This window comes from Lonchura striata, chromosome 2 (assembly GCF_046129695.1).
Source record: "Lonchura striata isolate bLonStr1 chromosome 2, bLonStr1.mat, whole genome shotgun sequence".
In the NCBI taxonomy this organism is placed as follows: Eukaryota; Metazoa; Chordata; class Aves; order Passeriformes; family Estrildidae; genus Lonchura; species Lonchura striata.
This window is the reverse complement of record NC_134604.1, coordinates 91047025-91073639: the sequence shown is the minus strand read 5'-3', so window position 1 is coordinate 91073639 and position 26615 is coordinate 91047025. Positions and strand designations below refer to the sequence as shown.

The 26615-nt window shown below is 38.5% G+C and overlaps 1 protein-coding gene across 1 annotated transcript in view; it reads right to left on the bottom strand.

The window, feature by feature from the left end:
• Window positions 1-1194: 1194 nt before the first annotated feature.
• Window positions 1195-26615, bottom strand: part of RASA3 (RAS p21 protein activator 3) — a 129109-nt gene continuing 103688 nt past the window's right edge. The window contains exons 9-24 of the mRNA XM_021545628.3: window positions 23611-23715; window positions 22954-23110; window positions 22052-22200; window positions 20273-20387; window positions 19315-19389; window positions 18349-18472; window positions 17095-17201; window positions 16405-16482; window positions 15400-15477; window positions 14753-14826; window positions 11021-11127; window positions 9983-10065; window positions 6401-6612; window positions 5558-5661; window positions 3619-3802; window positions 1195-3037 (exon numbers count right to left, since the gene is read on the bottom strand). Coding sequence (XP_021401303.1) covers window positions 2962-3037; window positions 3619-3802; window positions 5558-5661; window positions 6401-6612; window positions 9983-10065; window positions 11021-11127; window positions 14753-14826; window positions 15400-15477; window positions 16405-16482; window positions 17095-17201; window positions 18349-18472; window positions 19315-19389; window positions 20273-20387; window positions 22052-22200; window positions 22954-23110; window positions 23611-23715 — 1828 coding nt within the window. The 3' untranslated portion in view covers window positions 1195-2961. The remainder of the gene's footprint in view (window positions 3038-3618; window positions 3803-5557; window positions 5662-6400; window positions 6613-9982; window positions 10066-11020; window positions 11128-14752; window positions 14827-15399; window positions 15478-16404; window positions 16483-17094; window positions 17202-18348; window positions 18473-19314; window positions 19390-20272; window positions 20388-22051; window positions 22201-22953; window positions 23111-23610; window positions 23716-26615) is intronic.

Sequence of the window (26615 nt, the reverse complement as noted above, 5' to 3'; positions counted from 1 at the left end):
TTGTGGGTAGGATTTCTGAGTGTTTCTGAAGATAACATCAGAAACATATGCTGCAGACAGACAGGAGATAGAGGCTAAGCAAGTACTGGAAGCCCAGTTTTAACACAACCCCCTCACCAAACATCAAACAACGCTATGCTGCAGAAAAGATTTCAAAGATTTCCTATTGACTTAAGCTATGTTAGCAGGAAAAGAAAATCATTGTATACACCAGATGAGACCGAATGAAAAAGAGAGAGCTGGTAATGGTTTTACAGTAATTTTGCATTTAACTCATTGCTTACAAATCTTGTGTCAGTTTCCTACCGCATTTAATGTAAAAATTTGTTTTCAAAACAAGGTTAACAGTTCCTCAGCAAAACCCCACAATCATAGTTAAGTCCACCTTGACCAGGACACTGGTGATTTGTCTTCCACCATCAGTTTGGTTTTTGTTCCTGGGTGTGGTTTATCTATTGTCACCCAGCTCAAGCCTGCCTGCAGCAGCTCAGCCCCAGAAGCTTCTCCGAAGCACATGCCTGGATTCTGCTGAGACATCCACCACAGCACTGGCAGTCACCTTCAACATGAGCTGAGTGAACACACCCTGAATTGCCAGTCAGCAGCTTTCCATCCTGGGGGGACCACTGCCCAGCCTCCCTGGAACACTCCCCAAGAGAACCAGTGTGCAGCCTGTCACACATCTCTGTGAGTTCCGTGCACACGACTGTCCTGAGAGGACTGGTAAGCTCCAGGAGTATGACTAGCACAGACCTCAGCAAGCCCAAGGCTTTGGCACAGGACAGGTCCCAGACAGAAGGGTGGTGGTTCCATAGATCTGTGAGCCAATCCATAGGCATATGCAGGGTGCTGTGGGCTCAGCTCATTCCTCCTGTCCTTTCAACATGGTCTCAGCTCAGTTACTGTGCATTAACACAAGGAACCAGTTCAAGATGCTGACCTATCTGAGCAAGCTTTCTTTGCTAAGGCAGTTCATGGCTGGCTCAGATGCCCAGTCTGGTTCTCTGCAGAGTCCCACGGGTACAAACTGATAAGAAAAGGGGGGGATGGGGATGGGATCAGGAGCAAGGATGGGACTTGGCAGGTTACACTCACAAGGATCTTCATCCATGGCACCCACTCTTAGCAGATGCTTTGCCAAGAGGCATGCAGGTGGCCACAGTGAATTTAAAAAGACTCCAAACGTGGACACAGTTCTCAGAAATAAACCATTTCTTTTAATTGGCAAGTGGAACACACATTACAGGTCATTAGTATTTTAAAAACAATATTAAGTTACAAATACATGTTAAAAATTGCAGTTCATGGCAGCTAAAAGCTTGGAGTCCTAAATGCATCTTTGCAATACTTCATTACTTCCCTTTCCCCAGTCTGCTGGGTGAAGATGAATAAAAGATCATTTATCATCTACTAGAAGGTGGTCTACTATATATTTGAACAAAACCAAAACTTAATTCCTAAGAACATCACTAACAAACAGAGGCATTCGAAGTACTTTAGCCATCTTAAATCATGTCAGATGCAATGAGGACACAGTTAAGAATTATTCTTTAACACTTGAAGCAAAGACAGACATCTTCACATTAAACTGATCAATGCTTTCCGATCCAACTCAGCTTAAAACCTGTACTAGCTTCTACCCCACAGAGGCCTAAAGTCCATCATGCAGGCTTCCAAGCCATCAAAGCTAGATGTTTGTATACCAGACTCTTACACAGAGAAAAATTATGGTGTACAGCTAAACAGCATACATAAATATGCATTGAATATTTAGAAGATCTTTATTCCTCTCCTTTTGTTGGTATTAGTGAGATACACAGCTCATTCCATTTTTACTATACTCATAGCATTAACAAGTTATCATTATGCATGTTAATATACTAAATATCATTTAAGAAGTCTCTTTTAAAAAGTATTTAAAAACATTTTTGGAAAAGTAGAAATCTATTTTCCAGAAAAGCAAGTGGTACTAGTATAGCATGGACTCCAGTGCATAACATCCTTTCAGAGAAAACCCATCTTGACGGCTTTTGTGCCTGGGAATCAGCATGTCTCAGCTGCCAGATTCATATTCTATTTGTCCTTCTCACTGTGGTGATAAAAGGTCATCAAAATCAGCTTACCTTGCGTTTCAGTTGGCAGATTTTCAAAGATTACCATTCACTGGACTGTGTAAGAGACACGTAACTTTGACATGAATTCATTTCTTTCTTACTCCTATTTATGAGAGTCAGTTTTATTATACTGCTGAGATTGCATCTTCAAATCCAAAGTCTGCTGAATGTGCCTGGAGAAATGACTTTGTATCTCAAAAATATCGAGTACCATTCAGATTTTAATTTCTATTAAAAACTGTGCACAGTTAGCAAAAATTACACTGCTGTAAAAACAAAAGGCCTGCTCCTTGGCCTGCTCAGAATACATGCTACAATGTAGATGATTACACCAGAGGGACTTTTCTCTGCTTCTTTTCTAAATGCAGGCATTAAAAGTGAAGTGCTACTAAGCTTTTCCTAAGACAGCACACAGGGGATGTGGCATAATATACATTAATCAGGAACAAAAAACAGTAACAAACAACCTTTCTAGAAAATGCTGCATATATTAGCAGCATGCTTGGTTTCCAAAACACAAGGAATTGCATGGGAGTTGTCAAGATGAAGTCCACACACCTCGATCATTGAACTGATCACTAGATTCCAAGAAACCAAAGCAAATTTAAAAATACACACAACAACTGCCTAGAAGGCAGGGTTTTATCATCTGTGAATAACCAGATGAATAAAGTGCATAGCAACTATTATAACAGTTTCTTGAAAAGAGAATACATTTACCAAGTCTCAAAGTTTGTAAGCTTGACACTTATCCATATATTTTGCTACATGTGTGGCTTCCCTTTTGTTTTGCTATTTAGCATCACTAATCAACCCTTCAGCACTGTCCTGTGATTTCCTTTGCACTTCATATGGAATGTGCTGAGATCTCTGACTGTTGCCTGATGTATGTCTGGAAGCTCTTGTCACCAATGGGATGTTCTCTAAAAGAGAAGAAAAAAACCAGTATTACACATAGAGCCTTCTGTCCAGACGTGAAACTGTCAGAACAGATAGTGGAACACACAAAAACTTTTTCCCTATGATTGATTTTCAGAGCTGTAATTGTTGTGTTAATACTGCATTTTACTTGAGCTATAACTGACTGAATTGATCCTCTCTTTTGTCAGCCATATGCAGAATGCTTTATGTGTACACAAAATAGTCATGTGGCTGTATCAGCCACTCTTTCCATTTTTAAACCAACACTCCAAGATAAGCTGGTAAACATGTGTCTCTTCTGTTACTAACTACTGCTCAGCTCACCAACATGGGTTCAAAATTTAATACCAACAATATAACAAGCCCACATTTAAATTTTATTTATTAAATTGCATTAAAAACAAGCATTAAAAAAATAATTTCAGTGCTTTAAAATATTGTGCTAGAACTCCTAAGCCACAGTGCTACTTGTATGTATTTGCAGGACCTTTTTTGGACAAAATATGGTGAAAGCCAGAACATAAGCAAGGAAAATACCACCTTCCAGGACCATTCCCCTGTTTGTATAACCCATTGTACTTACTGACTTCCATACTTTGTCTTCTTAAATTTATCCCTCTTATATTGAGCATGCTCCTGCTCTAAATTTCCAACACCTTCAATAATCAGCTTTAGTGTTTTGTATGTCTCCTTAGGGTCATCAATGATGAATGTAGAATACTCTTCTTCTTCAGGTCCATCGTATACAGATTTGCTCCCACAGGCCTCTGGAGGAAAAAAAAAGTACAGGAATAGATATGAGGCAGGGGAAAAGTCAAGACAAGCAGACTAAAAATATTCAGTCTGAGCTTTTCTTCTGTATGACCACCACAGAACTGTGGCTGATATCAACAGCAGAAGTTTTGCTGGGCTGTTGGGAGGCACAGAGGGAGTCTCATGCCCATTCCCTCCTCCTCATCTCATATGGAAAGGACAGCAAGCCTGGCAGCTGCTCCTGGCTTGGTGGGAAGCTGTCCTTTGCTGCACAGGCAATGCTTTCATCTCAATTGCCACTATCTGCACCCCATGCACACATTTTGGAAACTCTTACACAGGCCTGCCTCTGCCACTGTGCTGCAGGGCTGGCCCGCACAAAGTCAAGTATTCACTTGTTGAGACAGATTCCACCCCCAGGCAGCAAGTACGGGCTGAATTTGAAAACATTACAGGCGGAAGTAGCCCTGTTTTACCACATTGCGCCTAAAAGATTCATGCAACAACCATAAGCAGAATATGCCATAACTACTGCCTGGCTGCCTGCTTCATGGAGGGAAGGAGGGAAGGAGGGAAGGAAGGGGAAGGAGGGAAGGAAGGGGAAGGAGGGAAGGAAGGGGAAGGAGGGAAGGAAGGGGAAGGAGGGAAGGAAGGGGAAGGAGGGAAGGAAGGGGAAGGAGGGAAGGAAGGGGAAGGAGGGAAGGAAGGGGAAGGAGGGAAGGAAGGGGAAGGAGGGAAGGAAGGGGAAGGAGGGAAGGAAGGGGAAGGATTTTACTTGGTCTCTCCTTCTAGCTTTACTGCTGTCCCAGTCTCAGCTTTCAAATTCCCTTCCCCTTGCTGCACTGCTTTGCCAGACCTGTGTCCTTTTCCCCAACGCTGGAACTCGATCCTGGCTCTGGCAGAGAGGATTTGGAACAGAGGAAAGCTGGGCACTGGTTCAGACAGCTCGGAAGTGGTGAGGATCTTGAGTTTGCAATTGCACAGCAGCCAGTAACAGATTAAAGTGCTTTCCAGTGTGTGTGTTTGACACCACTGACTTATCTCATATTATAAAATAAAACCCTATTTAAAGATCACTGCCACAGTGAAGGCTTCCCTGCCACTCCCTGTGCTAAACTGAGATTTCACGTCTGGCACTGTGTACACCGGATACTTCTCTTGGCATGCCTACTAGTACCAACTTCCTCTGCTGTCTCTTCTTTCTTTTATCCTTTCCATCACATCCCTACTTCCCTCAGCTCCTGAAAGTTTCCCAGCCACTTTTCAACATTTCACAGGCATCCACAGGTCATCCTCAATGGGTAATTCTGAAAGAGCCTTTCAGAAGAAACCATTTGCATCCTAGCCTGTTCTTAGGCTCTGAATCGGGGAATGTGCATACACATGACTTCTGGTAACACAAAACTATATTCCACTGAAACCTCAGCTTTAATGGTGCAACTTCTTGTCAGGATCAGTAAACCTCTGGTTCTGTGCTGGCTCTGATTTGTCAATTCAGAGCCTCCAAGTAACGCTCTGTGCCTATGCTATTTTAGGATGATGTGGTTAAGACAGTATTTCAAACAACTATTAGTACACAAAGAACTTTTTACAGACCATGAGACCGCACCAAAAATAATACACACAACTGCCTCAAGACAGCAGAAGGGAATAAAGCCACTTGTTCTAGGATGTGATTTGCAAGGCTGGTCAAACCAGAACATACAACTTTTCACAGGCATTTCTGCCTTGGTAAGTAAATTGGAAATGTAACGATCTTTAATCCTCACCTTGCATTTTTTCCAATTTTGGCATATACAGGTTGAAAAGAGAGTAGATGCGCTCAGTTTCTCTATCTCCATCTATATCCAGTTGTATATTTGCTGGCAGGCCTCTGTAAGGCATCAGAAAGAGGTAAAAGTTATATGCTAAACAGTGTATTATAGCACATAAAGCACTTAACAAGGAAAACAGTGAGTTCTTATGAAAGCCAATAGACTGTAACAGAGCTCAAAACCTTCACTTTTTTCCCAAAAGAAGACAAGTTCAAACTTCTTTATTCCTCTGTTTATCCACCACCCTTCCACTGACTTCAAAGAGAAGATTGTATCAGTATCCAGACTAATTATGGTGAATTAGTCAGCTACAACCAGATGGAGGAGCCAAAGCACTGAACTTCCAACTACCCAGGTCTTATATCCTAACTACCACTACAGTCTTGTGACTTCTCTCAGTTTAGATGAAAATTGCTTCCTACAAACCAGACAGTACATCTTTGTTGAAGAGAGAGCATGAGCAGCCCCCTGAAAAGATCAGTTCAGAATTAAATCTATCAGCAGATGAGTGCTTCAGGAATTTACAAACAGGATATTGAAGGGATTTTGGACATTTTTATTAATGGCAAATGATCAAAACCGAAGTATTTTTAATCCCACAATCCCTTCTTATCACCATCTCTAACTCTAAAAAGTCAACATTTCAATCCAGACATGAAGAATCAAGAATACCAATAGATGACCTTTGAACATCTGTACACCTGGCAAATCTTGGTTAACCGTGCCCCTGCAAGTCACCCTGCAGAGACACAGGTAACCAAGGCAGTAACTACACCAGTGGCACATTAAAACCCTTACCCTGTGCAGGGTGTGCAGCCAGGGGTGTTGTCTGCAGTGGCTTTACAGCAAAGCCAGTGGCCATTCAGATAGGCCGAGGGATGGTAGACAGTGAGGCGCTTCTTGTTGCACTGGCTAACTTTGGTGAGGATATCGATCCAGTCCTTGGCCTCCACACAATTATTTGCTTGGATATACAGGACTCTCCTTTCAGGCTGGATCACCTGGAACATCTGCAAATAAACCACGGAATAAAGCACCAGAATGAGTCAGTCAACCTAGGGCTAGACTCTGAGTTAGGATTTATTGCAGGAAAAACACAGCATACTAAAAGAATGGACCAATAAATATATTTTAACACAAAACCGAGCAGTAAATGTGCCCTTAAAAGAACAAGACCTTTCACCTGGTACAAGGAGTGTGATACTATTCCTGTAGGAAACTATTTACAAATAACTAATATCAATTTGCTGCTTGGGTCTCAACAATATTTGTTGTCAGCCTCACGGAAACAATTTTAGTAATGCTGTAACTCCAAGTTTTGGAAGGCTGACAGAGGAACCCAGCACTGGCCTGAAAGGAAATGCTCGTCAGCAGAAGGCAAAAAAGAAAACAGAGTTTGGATCCAGCCTCAGTGACAGCTTTGCAGTAGTACTGCAATTTCTCTAGTCCTTCCAGTACCTGTTTCAGCATGACCATTGCCTTTTAGTAACTTCCATGCTTCTGTAGCCAACTATAGCTGCTATTAGAAGAGCACAGAAATATTGCTTCTCTCTGATTGACATCAGGTGGTTTAAATAATTACACATTAATTCTGTGTTACAGCTTGGCCACTGAAAATCTTAATTAAAGCTACCTAGAAGGGTATTTATTTTCCTCCTCCTGAAGAAGGAAATTTGTGATGCACAGCCTTATTGGTTGATTACACTGATCATGCATTGATGATTACTAAGCTCAAGTTAGTGATCGTAGCTGCAAATTTTGGAAAGGTAATTTCCTCTAGCTTCTGCAAATACTTAATACATTTTATTCTCTCTTTCATGTGTGTCTAAATTGTCTTTCTCCACTCTACTTCTTCACTTGATTATTCAAATTATTAGACATTACATTGCCCATATCATATGGAATACAATTTTCCAAACAGCTGGTTTCATTGTGCTGTTTTAAAAAGAAAACCAGAGAGGTACACACACACAAAAAAAAGCCCAACAAAAACCATACACACCAAACAATAAGAACAAACCAGACTCAACAAAATTGAAATTTGCCTTTGTTACATAGACCTGAAATATTGGCTTCAATTCTCCACCTAGCTGGTTGGGAGAATCTTGCAGACCGGTACCAAGCACAGTCTTTTCTTCCTTTGTGACACTTTTAAATGTGCATCATGCCAAACTGCAAAGGGAAAACTCAAACAACCATTTCCCTGTATTTAGCAGGGAAGCACTATTGGTATCTCCCTAATGGTATCAGACAATGATTAGAAAGGCACAATACACCATGGCAGTGTAGGAGCTGCTTAGTGTGATCAGCCCAACAGTGTCAACTACACACCAAAGAGTCCTTTCAATAAAACTCTTCAGGGCATAACTGGCAACTTGAGTTTGGGATGGAAGGAACAAAAAGGAAGATAGGAACACGCAGTTCAACTCTATTAACACAGAGCTACAAGGAAAAGAATTTTAATGTCCTGCTGGGCTAAATGGAGCCTCCTGCATTGCAACAAGGAACAGATTTAAGGAGTATGGCTTTGTGTAAGAGGATATCAACCAAAGTGATCCAACATATGGCAATAGTTACTGACAAGCCCACAACTAAGCCAAGAATTTCAAGTGGCTGCAAGACCTTTACACTACCAAAACCACCAGATGCCTCTCAAACAACACAGAAGACCCAAAAAGTACTTAAAGCCACCCTCACATTCCCCAAACTGTGCTTAAGAACAACGAAGGCTATTGGCCTTACTGCCAGACAAGCAAGTTTAACATGAGTGAGAAAGAGACGCTTGGTGCAATTCTGAGCACAGATACACTAAGAGTATTTATACAAAATGTGAATTTTTATCACACAAGCACCCACAAGGGAATATCCATTGCAAATACATCTGCTGTGGTGTTCTGAGAATTCTGATCTTGCTGCAGTAATCTATTTATGTATGGCAAGAAAAATAGGAATATATTAGCACAAGAAGGTGGTAACATTATTTTCTACTGTTAATGGAAAGATTGAATCTTACTTTCTGGAATGGATGTAGTCACCTTGATTTCCCAGGTAATACTGAATTTAAGCAACCAAAATAGCACATGGCTTTTGATGTTAACAAAGGTATATTTTTTTGATTATGAATCTTCACAATGTAGACATATTTTGGATGCTCAGTAGAGCTCACTACACTCAGTATAAGTTAAAGAATTGTAGCTCACTCCTCTCTACAGTGAGTTTTATCTCAACTGTGTGACTGCTTTCAGCTCAATCAATTTAGTTTGCAGAGTACAGTTGGCAACAGTTCATCACATATTACAGCTGCCTTCTGATAGACTAAATTATTCTGCAGCTTGGTTGGTTTTTGCCTGTGTAGTAGAGTTATAAACACCAGAGCAAACTATAGTACAGATGAGATGTGTTCTAGAAGCTCTAGAAGTTTTAGCTGAGAGAGGACATAGATACCTAAATAATACCTAAAACTGGGAAATACTGAAGAACCCAGAATTGTATTTCACTTTTAACAAAGAGCTGTTTGAGGAACCTAATATCTAGGCCAGGATTGAGCACTGTCCTGCATGGTGCTCACAAGCAGTGTAGATGGCAGGAAAGTCTTAAAGGCAGAAAAAGATAAAAGTCACAATCATTTATACATGTAACTAAGTCTGTAGTAGATGCATGCTCAGAACTGGAAAAAAACCTGAGATCTTTTTTTGTTTAATTTTAAATACAAATTTTAAAGGACTGGATTCAGCTTTACAGGCAGAGATGTATGAAAAAGGTTCCCAACACTACTCAAACTGATCAAGTCTGTTCTTACACAATACAGAAGTTGGCAGTAGTGTTCCATGCATGAGAAATACAGCTGTATTTTATTCTCTAATGTGGCAACCAAAATGGCAAACCATACTACCACAGCACAGATGTTGTTTTGGTACATAACCAAACCCAAATTCAAAAAAAAAAAAAAAAAAATATATATATATATATATATATATATGTACTTTCATGAACCAATAAGGAAACCTAACTGCTAATAAAGAAGTTGTGATCCTTCACAATTATAAGCAGCAAGTTCCTTCTCACCAGAGAGGCCTGGCAGAAAGGGCAGGGACTCTATCATCTTACCTGTGTGTGTGACCCTACAGAGCTGACAGCTGATCAGCAGTGCTCAGTACTGAGTGTGCTGCAGATCACAAAACCCAAAGACTGCTGACTGGGCTGTTAAGAATCTGAATGGGCTGTACTTTTGGAAATTCCTGCTACTATATATAGAACAAGCAGCTGTGGTTGTACATCTTTCAACAGAAATCCAATCCAGGTTACAGAAGGGAAAAAGGCGATTAGGCTGCTGGATCTGGAGCAGCCTAACAAATACATTAATGAAGATGACCTACTTACATTTTTCATTTTGAAGGATTCCTCCTCTAGTCTTTCCACTGCCAGAATGTTTTCAATTGGAATGCTACACAGAGGGTGATCACCTGCAAAACACACAGACACACAGATAATGAGCCAGTTACTCACAACTCATCTTCACTTTTTGCCCTTTTTCTAAGGACTAATTCTATTTCTTTGAAAATCATTTTGACTGCATAAGAAAAGAGGGAAAATCTTTCACTCAGCAGGCAATCTTTGAACTTTAAAAATGTGTTCACATAATGTTGCCTAATAGCAAGGATTTTGCTTTTTGCAAATTGTTCCTGTCTGTTCAGTAGTACACAAGAAATACCACTTCCTTCCATCATGTAAAGTACATAGGGAGGAAGAAAGATAAGGAAATATGTTCAGATCATGCCAGTCATTATTTCACACTTGGCTTTGACATCTTGCATCACCACTAGTTCAGTTCAGCTGACAGGAATGATTTATTTCATCGTCACCTTTGCAGTAAATATACTGTGTCCTGCTGCAGTAATCAGTTTCAAAGAGGTTTGCTAGTCTAAGGTAGTGCAGCTGAAAACAGAAATATACTTAAGATAATACTTAAGGACTGTGCTAGCAAATCAGAATCACAGAATCACATGGTGAATCCTTGTCTACTGTACCCAGTTGTGCCAACACTACAGAATTTAGGAGCACATACTGAGATGCATCTGAGAATGTTCAATACAAACCCAAATTCCAGCTTGAGATTTTTAAGTTTTGTTTTCTAGGACAATCTAGGTAACTGTGAAACTTACAGATGATGATAATAACTGATATTAGACAAATACTATCATATACTTTGCTTACTTACAGGGTATTATGCTATCCAAAAAGCTTCTCTAACTGTCAATACAGACACTAAAAAAAGAGCAAGAACATACAGGCTGACAGACATGTCTGCACTGTCTTCTACAATTTCAGATCTAGATCTCAGTCTTCTACTCCTACACAATCCTTATGTTTAATCTTTGCTTCAATGTATCAAAAACAAGACTGGCAAACCTTTGTTACCTTTGCTTTTCTGATAGGTAAACTCATGGTTTGTCAGGCGAAACCATCTCTTCTTGAAGTTTTTCATACCAAATCGTTTTCTTCCTTGTGCTCTCTTGATCATGAACCTAGTAAACAGGGCACCAATTGTTACAACACATGCTTATGTATGTAGATTTACACATATATGTCTATACATATGGATATACGTCATAGCACTTGCAAAGCTTTAGGAGGTGACACAGAGTGTTTTCTAATTACTGGGGTCTTTTCTTGGCAAGGAAAAGTGTCACATTTGGACAGGTTTAGTGCATCAATTAGTTAGGTCTGTCCTTTTCCCAGATCTAGATGAGGGGCAAGACATGTAACTTGACTTGTAGTTAGTTAACTGAGCTGCAGTTTGTACCCTTTCTGGAATTACAAATCCAGCTAAATGGTTTCCTAGTGCAGCAGAAAAAAGGCAAAACACAGTTAGTACTGCTCTGCTAAGCTCGACCTGTTGACTCTACAAGCTTTTTTTTTTTTTTAAGCTGTGAGAAAGCTCAAAGAGTTTAGACTATGTTTAATAATTAAAAGGCAGGTATAAAGCCTCTGGTGCATGGGGACTGTACCCTTACATGCTTTAATCACGCTCAAGCTCTAGAAACAAAATCAGGATGTTTCACAGCCTCATTCGCAATTGCACATAGATACTGCTGTTGAAATGCAATTTCAATAACATTCAAAGTGATCTCATGACTGGAAGGTAGATCACCCCCACCCCTTTTTCAGCAGATTAGGGGTGCTCATTTATGAGTTGTCAGTTTTAATTAATTTCAAATTTGAATGAATTTATTGTGAAATTCATTTACTGGGAAACTGTGATGCATCCACCACTTTCCTAACCACTAAATCAATCCAAAAACTTCAGTGTGACTTTGGTGACTTCAACTGCTCAGCACCACTTTTGTTAGATAAAAATGTGTCTGCACATGCCATAGAGAATTGATAGCAGCTACTCTACACATTATTTTAACTATTGTGCCAAATACAGAACTGCATAATTGAGTGGGTAAAAACTACTTACTACAGAGTAGTTTTTATTAAATAGGAAGGCACTATACAGCACAAAAAGCACAGTGAATGACCTGCTTTAAGATTTTTCAAAAGCAGAGCGCTAAAATGCTTAGAACAGCTAATACTGTTTCTAGCTTCTGGTATCTGCAGTCATAAATAAATACATCTGACCAAACCACAGGACTGTTTAAAGCTCAAACAGAAACCCAAGTTCCTTCAGACTTTAACTATTTTGTAACTAGCTGGGCTGGTATCTGCTGCTCATTCCAAGCTGTGTGAGCAAAAGCTGACAAAGACTGTCTACAGCAGCAGATTTTTTTTTTTTTTTAACTGGTTATAGTTACACATCTCTCATTCTTAAAATGGTCAGACAGTTCTGTCTTGGTCCTTATTCTTTGAATACTTGAGGAATATTTAATAGCACCATGTTATTCAGATTGTCACTAGGCCCACTGGCAGTAGCCCTCATAACTCCAGGTCAAGGCAAATTTCAAAGGAAGAACTGATACCCTTGGGCAAGACAACATGTTCTTCAAGTTAGTTTCTAATCCTTTTCATGACAGCTTAAAGATGACTTAAAATTGCAAACTCCTAAAGAGCCTCCCTTCTTTGAAAAAGGCAAACTCCATATGGCAGGGCTAAGAGCACGTTTCGAATTAAATTCTTCATAGGTGACATAGCCAAGAGAAAAATGTGCTTTTATTTTCCAGAGACAGGTGACTAGCATTCAAAATCACAGAAGTTATAAGGTCAACTTCTTTGTTTCTAGCAATTGCAGAATGTATGAGAAGTCAGAACAAAGACAAGCACAAAGGGAGAAGAAGTAAAAGATTAAATCCATTTCAGTACAAGGTGGTTGGAGATATTCTTTCTTCTCATGTTTATGGTATACCTGAATCTGGATCTGCCTTAGCTTTGCTAGGAAGTATCGACATGCCCTTTTCACCACCAAAAAAAAAAAAGTTCTCCTTTTCATTCTCTTCCTTTTGGAAAGAATCAGACAGGCAGCTGTTAAGCAATGATGGTGTGATTGATACCAGCAAACCCAAGTGCCAATGATTAATCTTTTCAATCAAAAGTCCTTATGATATAGCTTTCCATTTGATACTCTTAAAAGAGGCACAGATAGATTAAAAACACAAAAGCAAGCAAACATATTGCAAAGGCAAATAGAAACCCCATTAAACAACCATTCAGTCTGGAGAAGAATCAAGTCAAAGGCTGTGAGAAGTCCCACAACAAAACATGGTAATAATGCAAAATGGAAAAATAAAAATATAGACTGCCGAAGGCCATTTCTTAACCTTGAGAATAATTTACATGAATACTAATTAAGAAGTGCCTAGAAAATGCATGGTCTCTTCAACACTTTCAGTAAGTTCTTCCTGATGCATACATTGCTTCTTAGTGCCCTTCCTATAAATAGAAATACTTTATACTTCATTTACAGCAGGTTTTTGTTTTAAGAAAAATAAAATAAAATATCAACATCAAGAAATGGGTAACTAAATGTTCCCTGCTGGGTTTACACAGGCATTTCAGGATGGTTAAATAGAATACTTCCTCCCCAAAGTTAAGTCAGACAAATCTACTGCTGCAAAGGACATGCTGTCAGCCAGTAGCTACAGCAAAGCAGCAACTGCCTCTACCATCTTACCTGCATGAACTATTACCATCAACTTTCTTTACTGTTAGTTTAAGAGTCCTTACAACAGCAGCCACAGGCCGAGCAAGAAAAGACAGAAAAAAATCAGACAGGAGCAAAAGAAAGACAGAGGCAAAAAAAAATGTTTTACAGTTAGAGGGTAAATGTTACAGACTATAAACTTAAGTTGAAAACCAAAAAGATGATAAATGTACAGAATTAAATTGCTTCTAAGGACAGAGGTTTATCAGAGAAGTGAACTGTTAAGGTTAAATAGAAGAGGTAGTCATGTTTTCACTGACAATGTAGTTTTTGCATTACTTAAAGTGACCATGAAGGCTTACTTTCTAATAGTATTTGAGTTTACTGAGCTCTGACAAATTTGGGTTTTTTTACTTTCTTCCTCCTAGCTCTAAGAAGCTGCTTCTACAGTGCACTTAGAGAGGATCTTAACAACCCAGTTTTGTAACACAAAATGTCAACAATTGGTATCTGAAACTAAGACAGCATATGGAACATACTTTCCAAAAAAAGAAAGGTACTGAAACTATAAACTGCTCCAAGCACATGTCAAATTTTCCTCAAAATGGCCACGATAACAGTTAGCATATGTATCTCATAGGGCAGCAAAAGCAAATTCCATTTGTAGGCTTTGCTCTCATTAAGTTATTCAGTATCTGTTTTCAGTCTTCCACTGTCTTCATGGTGGAATGTTACAGCTTTTCTTCTGTTACAGTAACAGAGTTCAGGAAGACCCCAGCTTGATTTTAATACAATGCTGAGTTTATTTTGCCTCAGCTGAGCTAATTAAGTTCTACAGACTTCTCTTTTCTCCACTTATTTCAAAACACATTTATATTACGATGTTTAAATCAAATAAAAATATGTTCAAATCAGCTATAGCAACCACAAAGAACAGAAATTGCAACCCAGGAATTCTCCTACATTTTTCTCTGATTGCACGAATGGAATAGGGGTGGCAGAAAGAGATGGGTGACTTAGAATGGTAGTGAGCACATGAGTAAATGGTTTTGTTGCACATGCATACTTACCCTTCTTTAAGCAATATAGGCTGCTCTATGCTCTTGTGATCTCTTCTTCCTGAAGATGAAATTAGATCTAGAAACTAAAAGGTGAACAAAAAGCAGATGTAAAAATGACAGGACCACACTACCCAAATTAAAATCTTTCAGCATTTGCATAGCACAGAGCTATGAGAGTATTTGTAAAAGTAGTTAAACAGAAGGTAATGGCAAAAGCTTGAGGAATCTGGGAAGTCTCCTGGGCTGTAACCTAAAAATAGCAAAAATGCTCTTAAGCAGCAGAACTGCAGATGCCCAATACTTCTTGTGCTTCTCTTTTGTTATATGGATATTTCACTTCCTTTTGGATTAATTTTTGGACTACTTTCCATCACAGATCTGAAGCATTCTACAAAGTACACACATCTTAAAAGCTCTAAGCAGCAGATTGTTAATTCAACCTATTTATTAACTAGAACTAGATGCCAAGAAATTTTACTATTGACGTGTCAATTTAATAATTTATGTGATAATTTAATAAAAGTTTCTTGAATATTAGTTATCAGGAGTCTGCTCTTCTCAACACCCTTCCTGGTTTACCAACAGTATGTATTGTTTCTAGGATTCAACTTCAACAGCACAGCAGGATTTTTATAACCTTCACATGTATTACTTACATTTTTTACTGCATCTGCATATTTCTGTTCATTGAAATAGTCATAAAATGTAGCCATGTAAGATTCCTTGAAATTGGCCTGAAATACAAAGCCAAAACCACCCATATCATCATACAGTTTATACAGAAAATATTATTGTTAATAGCAGTTGGTCAGGAGGAGAGCCACTGCAGATAGACAGGGTTTTTTTCTGGCCAGAAGTAAAATAAGCCAAGTGCTACTTTCATGTTATACAGCACACAGTCAGTAGTACCAAACTTTTATTTCAGAGAGGCAGCAGAATGCATTTCATATGTTCAGTTACTGCAGTTAACAATGCATTCTTCAAATGCTTCAAAATTCTGCTTTGGCTTTAAATTTTTCTCCTGACAAGAAGTGTAAGAAAAAGAATTCCTCTGTCTTGAAGGATTCATAACTGAGGGACACAGCCACCCCACCTACAGTTGCCTTTGTGAATCCTAACAAGACCCCAACCACCTCAAATTACCACCAGCTACAGCAGTGTGGTGCCTTAGGAATACTTATTTCAATCAAACATCCAGAGTTATGGACATCTAGCTCTAATCTCACCACTGACAGAAAACTGAACTTGTATGAAAAGGAAAGTATAGCCCTTCCCCTTATTGGGCAACTTTTCTCAGTTCAGTTTTAAAATGCTGAATCAATCTATTAAGCCCTGTAGAGCTGCTGATCATGTATTATAGATAAGTAGAGAACTTCACAGGCTCTCCTAATCATTGTCTTTCTTCCAAAGGAAGGAATGAAGAGCTCTGAAACAAACTTCTGTATTGGTCAAACAATTTTGCTTTACTAACATCTAGTTCAGAATAAGATAGATTTAGTTTTCCTCTAAACATGAGAGGCTTATAATCAAAGCAAGCACAACCAGTTTTGCATGAGTCTAATGCAACTCAAACATTTCAAAGGCTTAATTACAATTAAGGATAAAAGACTTAAAAAATCACTATCTTAAATTAAGTCATTAAATGATAATAGCATACTTACAGATTTAGATTTTGATAAACTGCCTAGTGTTTGAATGGTTTTAGAGATAAGTGTCAAAGTTCGAGAAGTCTGAGGATCCTAGGAAAGAGAACAATATTATATGGACTAGCTATTTAAAATAATGAATAGAGGAAGGTAAACTATATTTCTTCTTTCTTGTTTCACTTGCAGAAGAGTAACAAAAATTAGAGAAGACCCCTAATAAAACACCACAGGCAAAAAGTTGCTTTTATATTAAAAGGTTTTTGGCTTGTAAGCTGTCATACTCCATAGCTTCAGAGATTCAAAGGCAATCACAAGACAAAAACAAGGCTGTCCACTCCCAACAGAACAACTATTCGAAGCTGACATATGTTGTTTAACATCCAAAATATTTCCAACACTGCTGCCAATCAAGCCAGCATTAATGTGATGTGGCAAGAATGAAGCAACAGCCCTTTTTTCCACAGTAGCTTAGACCATCTACCTTGTTTGTCTTTAAATTTCACTCTTCCTCCAATATCTCCCAAGTTCTTCAATAAAAAGTCATTCAACATATGGTTCATATCCAAGACAGATATAATAGATCTTTGCACTAACAAAGGTACTTTTCCTAAAGGCTATTAAAAGAACTGAAGAAATAATCTCAATAGAGAGACTCTGGTGACAGAACCATAAACACAGATAGGAATAAACTGATACAGTACTTACTGGATGGTGTGGAGTAAGCTGAAAGAGGTTTGGAGAAAGAATGGCAGGAGCAAAGAACCTCAGAAAAATAAAGCTGCTGACAGCTGTGTACCTTACATCTAGGTCACCTATTAAAAAAAAAAAAAGACCTCTACTCAGCATTTCAATAATCCTTCCTGAAAAGCCTCATGAAATTATCAGAGCCTTGAGAGAGCTAACTTGAGCATGTGCTGGATAATGTATGTATTTGCGAGTTACAGGATTAACTGATGACAGAGGATTTGGAGCCAGAGATCAGCTAGCCAAAGAAATGTCAATGAGAGCCTCTTTAAAAAATAACCACGTTCATAACATAAGCTGCAAGAACACCATTCACTTTTCCACCACACGGAATTTCATAGACATCTGCTATTCCATATATGCACTGAAGTATGATGAATAATTTACACAGTTTATGAAACGTTCAGCACAGAGGCCAAGTCTCAGTTACCTGCTTATAGCACTAAGCACAAATGTTGTATGGGCTCCTAATGTATCTATTGCAGTTGGTAGTTACAGAAAATACATTTTACTTATTTATTTAAACATAAGATAAAGAGCATGACAGCAGAGTCAGTGATCTTTGGCTTGAGCTTGCCTACTCCAAAATGACAGTTTAAAAGCTGAACTTGTATTACTCTCTCTAAAACTTTCCTACTGCAATCTGCTTCCCTCCATGAAAATACATAGCTTGGTTGTTTTGCTTAATTCTGGCTTTATGTTGCCCATTTACTCTCACAGAGACAAAACAACTAAGAGGGACTGGAAAGATCTGTCTTTTGATAGCCAGAAAACCTTTGCAGCACATGGGCTCCTAGAGCAGTGAGCTTGCAGCAACTTCAATTTATAGACTGGCTTTTATTACAGATTGACATACAAGCAGAAAATTATTCCTCTGCATGGAATCTGCAGAATGAGCCATTACAAAATCATGAACATTTGAAAATTGAGTATGCTTTGCAAATACTGAACCTATAAAATATCATCACAATGATCTTTTTAAATGCTGTTTTCCTTAGAAAGTTGTTTAAGAAAAAACTCCAATCATCATCAAAAATCATGTTCCTTTGTGGAATGAATAGATGATGAGAAAACAGCATTAACATACTGCAAACATTACTTTGGATATGCTGCTGTTCACATACTAAATTCAACAGGGATCATGCAAACTGCTAGACTACATCTGTATTTAAAAGCTATCAGTTATGTAAAATAAAATAATATATACAAACTCACCTTGAAAACGTTTGGCAGCTGATTCTCTCAGTGAAAAGAAAATATCACACATCACTGTAGGACAGCTTACACCAGATTTTGTAATTACAGTAAAAATGCGATCAACATATTGCCTCAGATTTTCCTAAAAAATGCAAAGATTATGACAAAATTATACTAATTTTCTGCTGTGGAAAGTGGCACTATTCCTGTTTTTTTTCATAGTGGCATCATTAAAAGATTCCCACTTTCAACATTATACACTGGAAAAACAAACTCTCACTCAATTATACTGTTTGGGAAATGCACATATTCAAGAAGAAGAGTAAAAATATCATTCCTATTAAAGCAAACATTAAGTGATACAGCCATATGGCAAATCATTCCTTCTTCCATCATCAGCAGAATCATAGAATCATTAAAGCTGGGAAACATCTCCCAGATGATTGAGTCCTGTGGTTAACCCAGCCCTGCCAAGTCCACCATTAAACCATGTCCCCACGTGCCACATATCCACCTGCCTCTTATACATTTCTAGGGAGGCTGATTCCACCACTTCCCTCAGCAGCCTATTCCAGTGCCTGACCACCCTTAAGAAACTTTCCCCCCAATATGCACTTTAAGCCTCCCTGATGCAAATCTGAGGTCTTTTCCTTCTTTTCCTTCGTCCTGTCACTTGTTACTTGGGGGAAGAGGACAACCCCCACCTGGCTACAACCTCCTTAGAGCTGAAGAGAGAGTTCTCCAGATTAGCCACAGGCTAAGTTATCCTTGTCCTCAGGGCAGCAGCAGAAGTCATTAACTTTCTACAGGTATTGCACTTACAGCATAATGTAAAGCTGTTGTGAAATAATTATGTGGGTGGTGTCAAGAAAGCTTACAGTGTATTCTAAGGAATCACAAAATTATTTGCAAGATCAAACTGCTGAGGAACTCAGCTAAACTTGATGGCATAAACAGAGACTGTCTTCCAAATCTAATGCATACCCTGTTATTTTCCAGGTTTTCACCATCTTTTAATTTCACAGGATCAATTTCACAAGGTTTATGGACCTGGCAGATCTAGAAAAAAAATACAGTTAACAATTGTTATATAAATTTATCTACAAGTACAAAAAGTTTTGTAAAAAGCCTAATCTGTTAGTTTTTGAGATGAGAGGTAAAAGGCAAAAACCAACTTTATAAAGAGTATTTTCTTTTAACAGCAACGGTTAATTATGTGTGATCTTTATTTTTTCCAAAAAGCAGCATTAATTCATTCCACCCTTTCTTTCAACTGAAATGCAGAACTATTCTTTAAACTCTCTCACACAAGATTGTTCAAAAACAGTCCTATTTTTTCCAAAACAGTCAACTTTGAAAGTATATCCGTATTCTTTAAAACTTGACACTTTCTGATGAAACATTAAGACAAGAACAGCAGAAGAAATTGTCAAATCATTTAAAGGAAGTCTGTGGTCTGAAAGTATTGCCCAATTACAGCACTAAAATACCCACACCCACCATTCTGGACTGAATAGATAATAAACCATTGTTCCAATATGTGCATCACATGCACAGTTATCTAAGAATAACTGCATCCCTTTATACCCACTGGATGAAACACATTATTTATAGCTTCACAACAGCTTTCTATTGTATATACTATTTATTAATTTCTCAGAAACAGTATACTCTAGTTTTTATAAAACAGAGTAATGTGATTTAATAAACAGAAATTTTCCCTTTCCTTTAATGCAATCCAACTGTTTCTGAATTGGGCAACTCAGCTGTGGCTAACCTAACACAAAGGATTTTAATGCAGAAAGAAGCTATTAATAGCTATTAAGCCATTAAGCATTATTCTTACACAGTGCTCTTAAAATGAGAAGCAATAAACAGTATTTATTCTCTGAAGGCCTTTACAATGACATTTTACCAAATGAACAGTCTGAACTGTTCTTACCTCATCTATAATTGGCTTTAGTGTAACTTGCAGATAATGCATCCCTGCCAGTTTCATTGTCTCATCAATGCACTTGGAAGTTAACGAGTTTCCTCTGAAAATGGTGTTTGGATCTCTGGAAGTGAACAGTTTTCTGTAATTTAGTCTCTTTGTAATGAACTGCTAATACACGGAAATAAAAGCAACAGTGAAAGGTAACGGAATCCTAGGTTTGAATACACAAGCAAAACCTCCCTTGACACCAGCCTGCCATTATATGTAGTCATGCAGTATATAGTGCACTTCCAGGGTATAACAGAAAAGCAGAAGCCTGGGAAAATAGAGAGGGACTGCAGATCTTCATTGTATTAGCATCATGAGCTCAGTGCACTATCCAAATACACAGTGATATAGAGGCTCAAATCCAAGAGGTCTACAGCACAAATCTGAGAAAGACATCTGTTTTCACATGCTACTAAACAGTGTTAATTTGAATAGGGGAAAGAGGCAATTATTTTAGTCTCACAACTACACTGGACATTGCACATGACCTACTACTTGCACCTACAAAATATGCAAGCTGGGAGGAAGAAGAAAACGCAGACTTCAATGACATAGCCATATTTTCTAAGGGACTTAGAGCACTGCTCTGTGATAACACAGTGCAGACCCCAGTTCAGCCCTGACAACTGTGTGGCGAGGTTGGCACCTTGCAGACTCTCAGGTTTTCCAAAAAGTCTCTTGCACAGAACTCATCTCGTATTAGATATACAGCCTCTGTGACTGATAAAGCTTCAGCCAGCTGCTCTATCACATACCTGCACCTCCTTGCTTAGCAATTTACTTTATGCATATAGGTACATAACCAATAATCTCATCTACAATATGTATCTTTGCTGCCTTTTTATCAAAGGGAGAAAAAAAAATGAATAAAATAGGGATTAGCAAGTTTCCTCATGCTATAGCAACCATGCTGTTTCAGCCAATCTGCAGTTCAGAAAAAACACATCTACCTACAGAAAACACATGATCCCCCAGACACTCTGAAAAGAGCCAACCCACACAAAGACTTAATTTTGTACTAAGGAAATTTACAGTCTATCTGTCATTCCCCTTGACTCCCAATTTCTCTACTACTGTTAAAAGAGTGTGACAGGCACAAGGACTGTGGCAACAAATAGTCTTTAGGATCTGCTTGGTATGAACACTAGATCTTACACTATTGAACTATCAGGCCGCCAATAAGTCAAACAAGGAATTCAAAAGAAGCAGCTGAAAAAATATAACTTCATTTTCTGCCCTCCCATGCCAAATTCAATCCCATCCTTAATCCTTTGCCCTCTAACTGGGATGATTAGACACACAGCTTGCCTTAAATATTCATGATTAGGAAGAAACTTGCTTGTTGTTTTAAACAAATTCCACACTTACTCAGCACTAAATGATTTATGAGTACACAACAAAGCTGAAATTATTTCATATGAGCAGCTGAAGGTAATGTAGAATTTCAGTTACCATATATACTTAAGACTGAGTGAAAATCCCTGTTTTCACATGTTAGAATAGTCCTGCAAATAATTCTCACCAAAAATTATGCTAACTCCTCCTGAAGGCCAAATTAACCAGATCTTGAGAGCAGTGAAAGAATTTAGAAAGAACTCTGCCACACAGCTAGGAAGAACAGGAATGACTCTGGCATTTTCTTCTCAAACTGCATATTTCTAGAAACTGAGTGGAGGATTCTAGCACTAGCCAATGCAGTTTAGGTATTTTTGATAGCAGTTTGGTTTTGGTACTTACTGAGTTCTCTTCACTTCAGCATTCGCAATGGCACTTATGAAAGGCACAATTCTGCCATAGTGTAAGAAAAGCCTGACAAGAGGTATGGCTGCTTCCTGTTTTTCTCTGCAAACTTCACCCAAAATATGTGCAGCTGATGCTGAAACAGGCTGAACAGTGGAAAATAAAAACTTTGAGAAATCCTTTGAGAACAACCATTCTTTCCTTCTATTCCCATTAGCTTCTTAATGCAGAACCCCCCACAACAGTTGCAATGGCCAGTTACCCAAATGTCTGTATATAATGTGGGTGGATGTCACATCCCAGTTTTTCTGGGCTGTACGTTCTGGTCACAAGAGGGCAGCAATTTAAAAACTACTGTAGTACAGTCTCTTCTCATCTCCCACATTTTTAATGGCTGTCTTTTCAGTGAATGCCACTTCCCTGGGAAGCAAATGAAGAGAAAGAACCCTACCTAACCCTCCACAATTTCAAGTCCCAGTGAGTACAGAACCCAGTTCTTTTACTGAAAAAACAAAAGTACACATGGTCCAAATCTCTGATGTTTCAGAATTACTTCTTGGTTTGGATTTTTCTCAATTATGCAAACAAACCTCCTCCTGTCCAGTGAAGGAAAACAACTGAAATGTAAAAATCACAGAAAACGTACTGCTGCTAAAACCACTGTGTTCTTGGGTCTGCCTTCGCCCACCTACCATACAGAACACAGATAAAGATCTCTGCAAGGACTGAAAATAAGCACAAGAGATGTGCAGAGCTTAACAAGGTTCTGAGGTCTGAAAAGCAAGAGCTGACCTCTCTGGTAATTAAACAGCTATGGTGTCAGCAAGATAGTGACAAATCTTCAGATGCCCCTGTGAAGATGATCTGCAAGTAAACAACAAAAAACACAAGCAAATTACCTCAACATCTGCAGATTTTAGCAGGATGTCTCGCAGTGGACTGTAATAGTCTGAAGAAAAAACATGGTCCTCAGTGTAAACCACATTTAACCTTAAGGAACCAAGGTCATCAGGTTTCAATGACTTGTTACCATTATCTCTGGGCTGCAGAAAATACCTGATATGCAAAAAATAGGACAGAAACTTAGTGCTGAAACACAAGATTTTCTCAGGCTATACATAAGCACAGAGAAACTGTACAGATACACAGAGTATTTATATATGTATCAAACTCTTGAGAATTCTGAATCAGACTTCTTAATTAAATTTGCCACTCTGTTTTGCACCAACTGCAACATGGGAAGTTCTGAACATAAAGATTTATGTAGATATGATTAAAAACCCACAAACTAAAACCATAGCACTGCTGATGAACTGCAGTAAATAATATAAAAACAACATACTAGAACTCCCACATGCTACAGAGAGGCACAGTGAACCTTCTAATCACATTATCAAAACTTTTTGTTCTTACACTTGCTAAGATTACTTTGGCTTGCTTACAAAAAAGATACAAATTAAATCCATTTAAACTTTATCACATAATAGTAATTGCTCTTAAGTCTTCAGAGTAGACATATGTTTCTACTTATTCTCCAAAACAAAAATGTCAAATACCATGCTTCGTAAGAACTAGACTGTCGGAGAAATTTCAAAGGGAGTCTAAGTTCTCCTAGAAACTCGTCACCAAACTTCAAGTTACTGGCATTCCAAAGATCAACCCTGTAATAAAAACAAATAATTTAAAATACTATTAAGAAATTAAAATAATAACAATAAAAAACCCCAACATTTTTTCCAAATTTGTTAGGGCTTTTCCCCTCAATTCTATGAGTTTGAAAGACTTGAAACTGTACAGCAATGGTTTCCAAACAGTAAAGAGGTAACCTTACCTTAGACTTCTGAAACCTTACAATTCACCTCCATAAAACATCAATGGAAAATATTATTCAAATTAACTTTTCTCATCTGTACTGTTTCCACTGTCCACATTGATAAAGATTCAGATGGCTGTCTGGCTATCCCAGATAATGGAAAAATACAGGTAAAATGGACACCAGGGGAAAAAGCACAAAGTTATTTAAGGACTACATATTGTAAAATCCCTGTCTAATTTGGGATTATTAACAGCTAAGTGGCAGCTTTACATAATTAGTTCTACACAATTTCTCCCATTTTCTAGCTCTTAGGAAGACTCCTGTGTCAAGTATACATACTTAATGGCACCTAAACTAGTTCTGTAGAGATATCCAAAGCTGTAGGATAGTTCTACTATTTGGTGTATTGGCTGAAGCTTACACAAATTTTGGAACTTGGTCCCTCACATTTTGGATGTTCTGGTATCTATCTTAGATGATCCTTCTTCCTTTTCATATACTCTTCAACATCTGGATGGAAAACAACTGCACTGAGATTCAAAGCAGAAGTACTGGTGTCCAACCCAGCATGTAGGTAAACACCACATACCACAGCCACCTTGAGGCAAGGGTTTCAACCTCCAGATATTTGTTTCTGTATTTATTTTAAGGTTTTCTCTAAGAGCTATTTTTATTAAAAAACAAGATCAGCTGACTATTTTGCAGCTAAGTGACAGCTTGAATAAGCCTTAAACTTTTTGGGGGAAAGACAGTACATGGAGAGAAATACAGGTTTTCAACTAATGACAATTTTTATAAGATCAGCTTTAACTTGGATAAGGTGCAAAGTCATCCAATTGTGGACATATCTACACAAACCTTCTGGTGTTAAGCAAGTCATAGTAGACTGGCCAAGGAACAGATATTGACAGTCCTGTTAAAGGTTTCTCCTATCTTATGCAAGCACAGAATGTATTATTTTTAAATCCTCTGAGCCTAGTATCTCTCAATAGTGTCTCCTGCATCAGCTGTCATACACTAGACACACCATCACCTCACACTGCATGCCTGGTAGGTAAAGTTCTTTAGACTCTGATAATTTGGACAGTATTTATGCAGGGCAAAAACCCTCCAAAAGGAAAAAACCTTCTTTGAAAATTCAACCTTCTCTCTCTCCATATTTGATAGGTTACTATCTTGCTAACCAGTTCAGAGAGCTAACAGCAGCTTCAGGAAGAGAGGAATCTTTAAGCCTATTTACACAGTCGAACTTAAAATTTACCAAGTATTTACAGGCTACTGGTTTCTAGTTTATCCAAGCTCTTTTGAGATGCCAACTAGCAATATCACTTTCAAACACAGACAGCTAAAGGGTTTCCCTACAGTTACAGAAAGAAATCAGTGCAAAGGATCTGTACAAGAGGAACTAACAATTCAAAGTAGATCTCACACTACACATAAGCAAAGCAGGCATGCAAATTAAGTTATTGGTTTGTGCTCTTGGAGTACAAAGAATAAACAGCACTTATTAAAAATGTTAATACACAGATCTCAGAGTCTAAAAGATCACTGTTTCTCAAGGCTTTTAGAAGGCAAAATTATGACAAGTGTTATTCTGAAACTGGTCAGATTGTAGTCACAGAAAGAAACAAACAGGAGAGAGGGGGAGAAGAAACAATGAATTCACCAGAACATCTTGTCCCCAAGTGCTGATATGCCCTGCCTACAACTTCCTACACCCACTCAAAAAGAGAAATTTTTCATAGCTTTAGAGAGAAATCATGAGAGACCAAGTCTCCTTTTTACCCTGTGGAATTGTATTTTTTTTTCAGGAGAGAAAAAGAAAACAAATCCCCAAACCCATAAATTGTATGATCTGTCCAGAGGGCTTGGGGGCAATCTAACTCTCACTAAACAGAGTGGAGGAAGTAAGCGGGGATGGAAACAAAAGCACACTGTCCCACAGGGGGACAAAAGATCTAAGGAGAATTTGCCCAACCAAGACTGACACTATCTGCTTTTGCCTGTTATTTAAGTGCTTAATCTTTTCCCAACTATTTTGCAATTCTCCTCGTAAACTATTCATCTGTACCACACTGTGCTATATCAGTTTTCAGGAATAACAGACTCTTCTGAAGCTCAGTTCAACATACTTTATTGCTGCAGACAAGTAATTTGTCCAGAAAATATACTTAGCAAGTAAAACAACTGTGCAATTTCATTTTGTCCAGTAGTATAAAATAAGAATCATTGAAATATTAAGCAATGTGTAACCACTGCACACCAATGTCCAGCGTCTCCTTCAAAACTATCAAAAAATCTACCAGAGAATCCTAGCTTTTATTTAAAATCAAAGCATGGCTGGGCATCATGTTTATAAAGACTAGACTGGGCCTTGTGAGACATAGTGTAGTTGCCCAGTTCATCACATACATCCCACAGAATATGGGGCATGCTGCTTTGCATCTGCCTACACACCACAAAGCTTTGCAGAAATACAGCCTAGTGCCAGGACTAGGTCACCTGCTGTGCTGCAACGCTGACACCAAAGCAGCTCAGCACTGCACCTGGGCCTTTGCTTTTACTCCCACGAGTCAGCTGTGGGTTGCCCCTAAACCAGCTGCCTTTGCACTGCCTGATGCAAATGCTCTCTGTGAAAGAGCACAGCTCTTGCCTCTGTCACATATGAATGGCTTCCCTTTCCTGCCTCAGAGCCATGGCAAACACAAATCTATTAATGCTCCTGTAGGGCTGCAACACTGCATT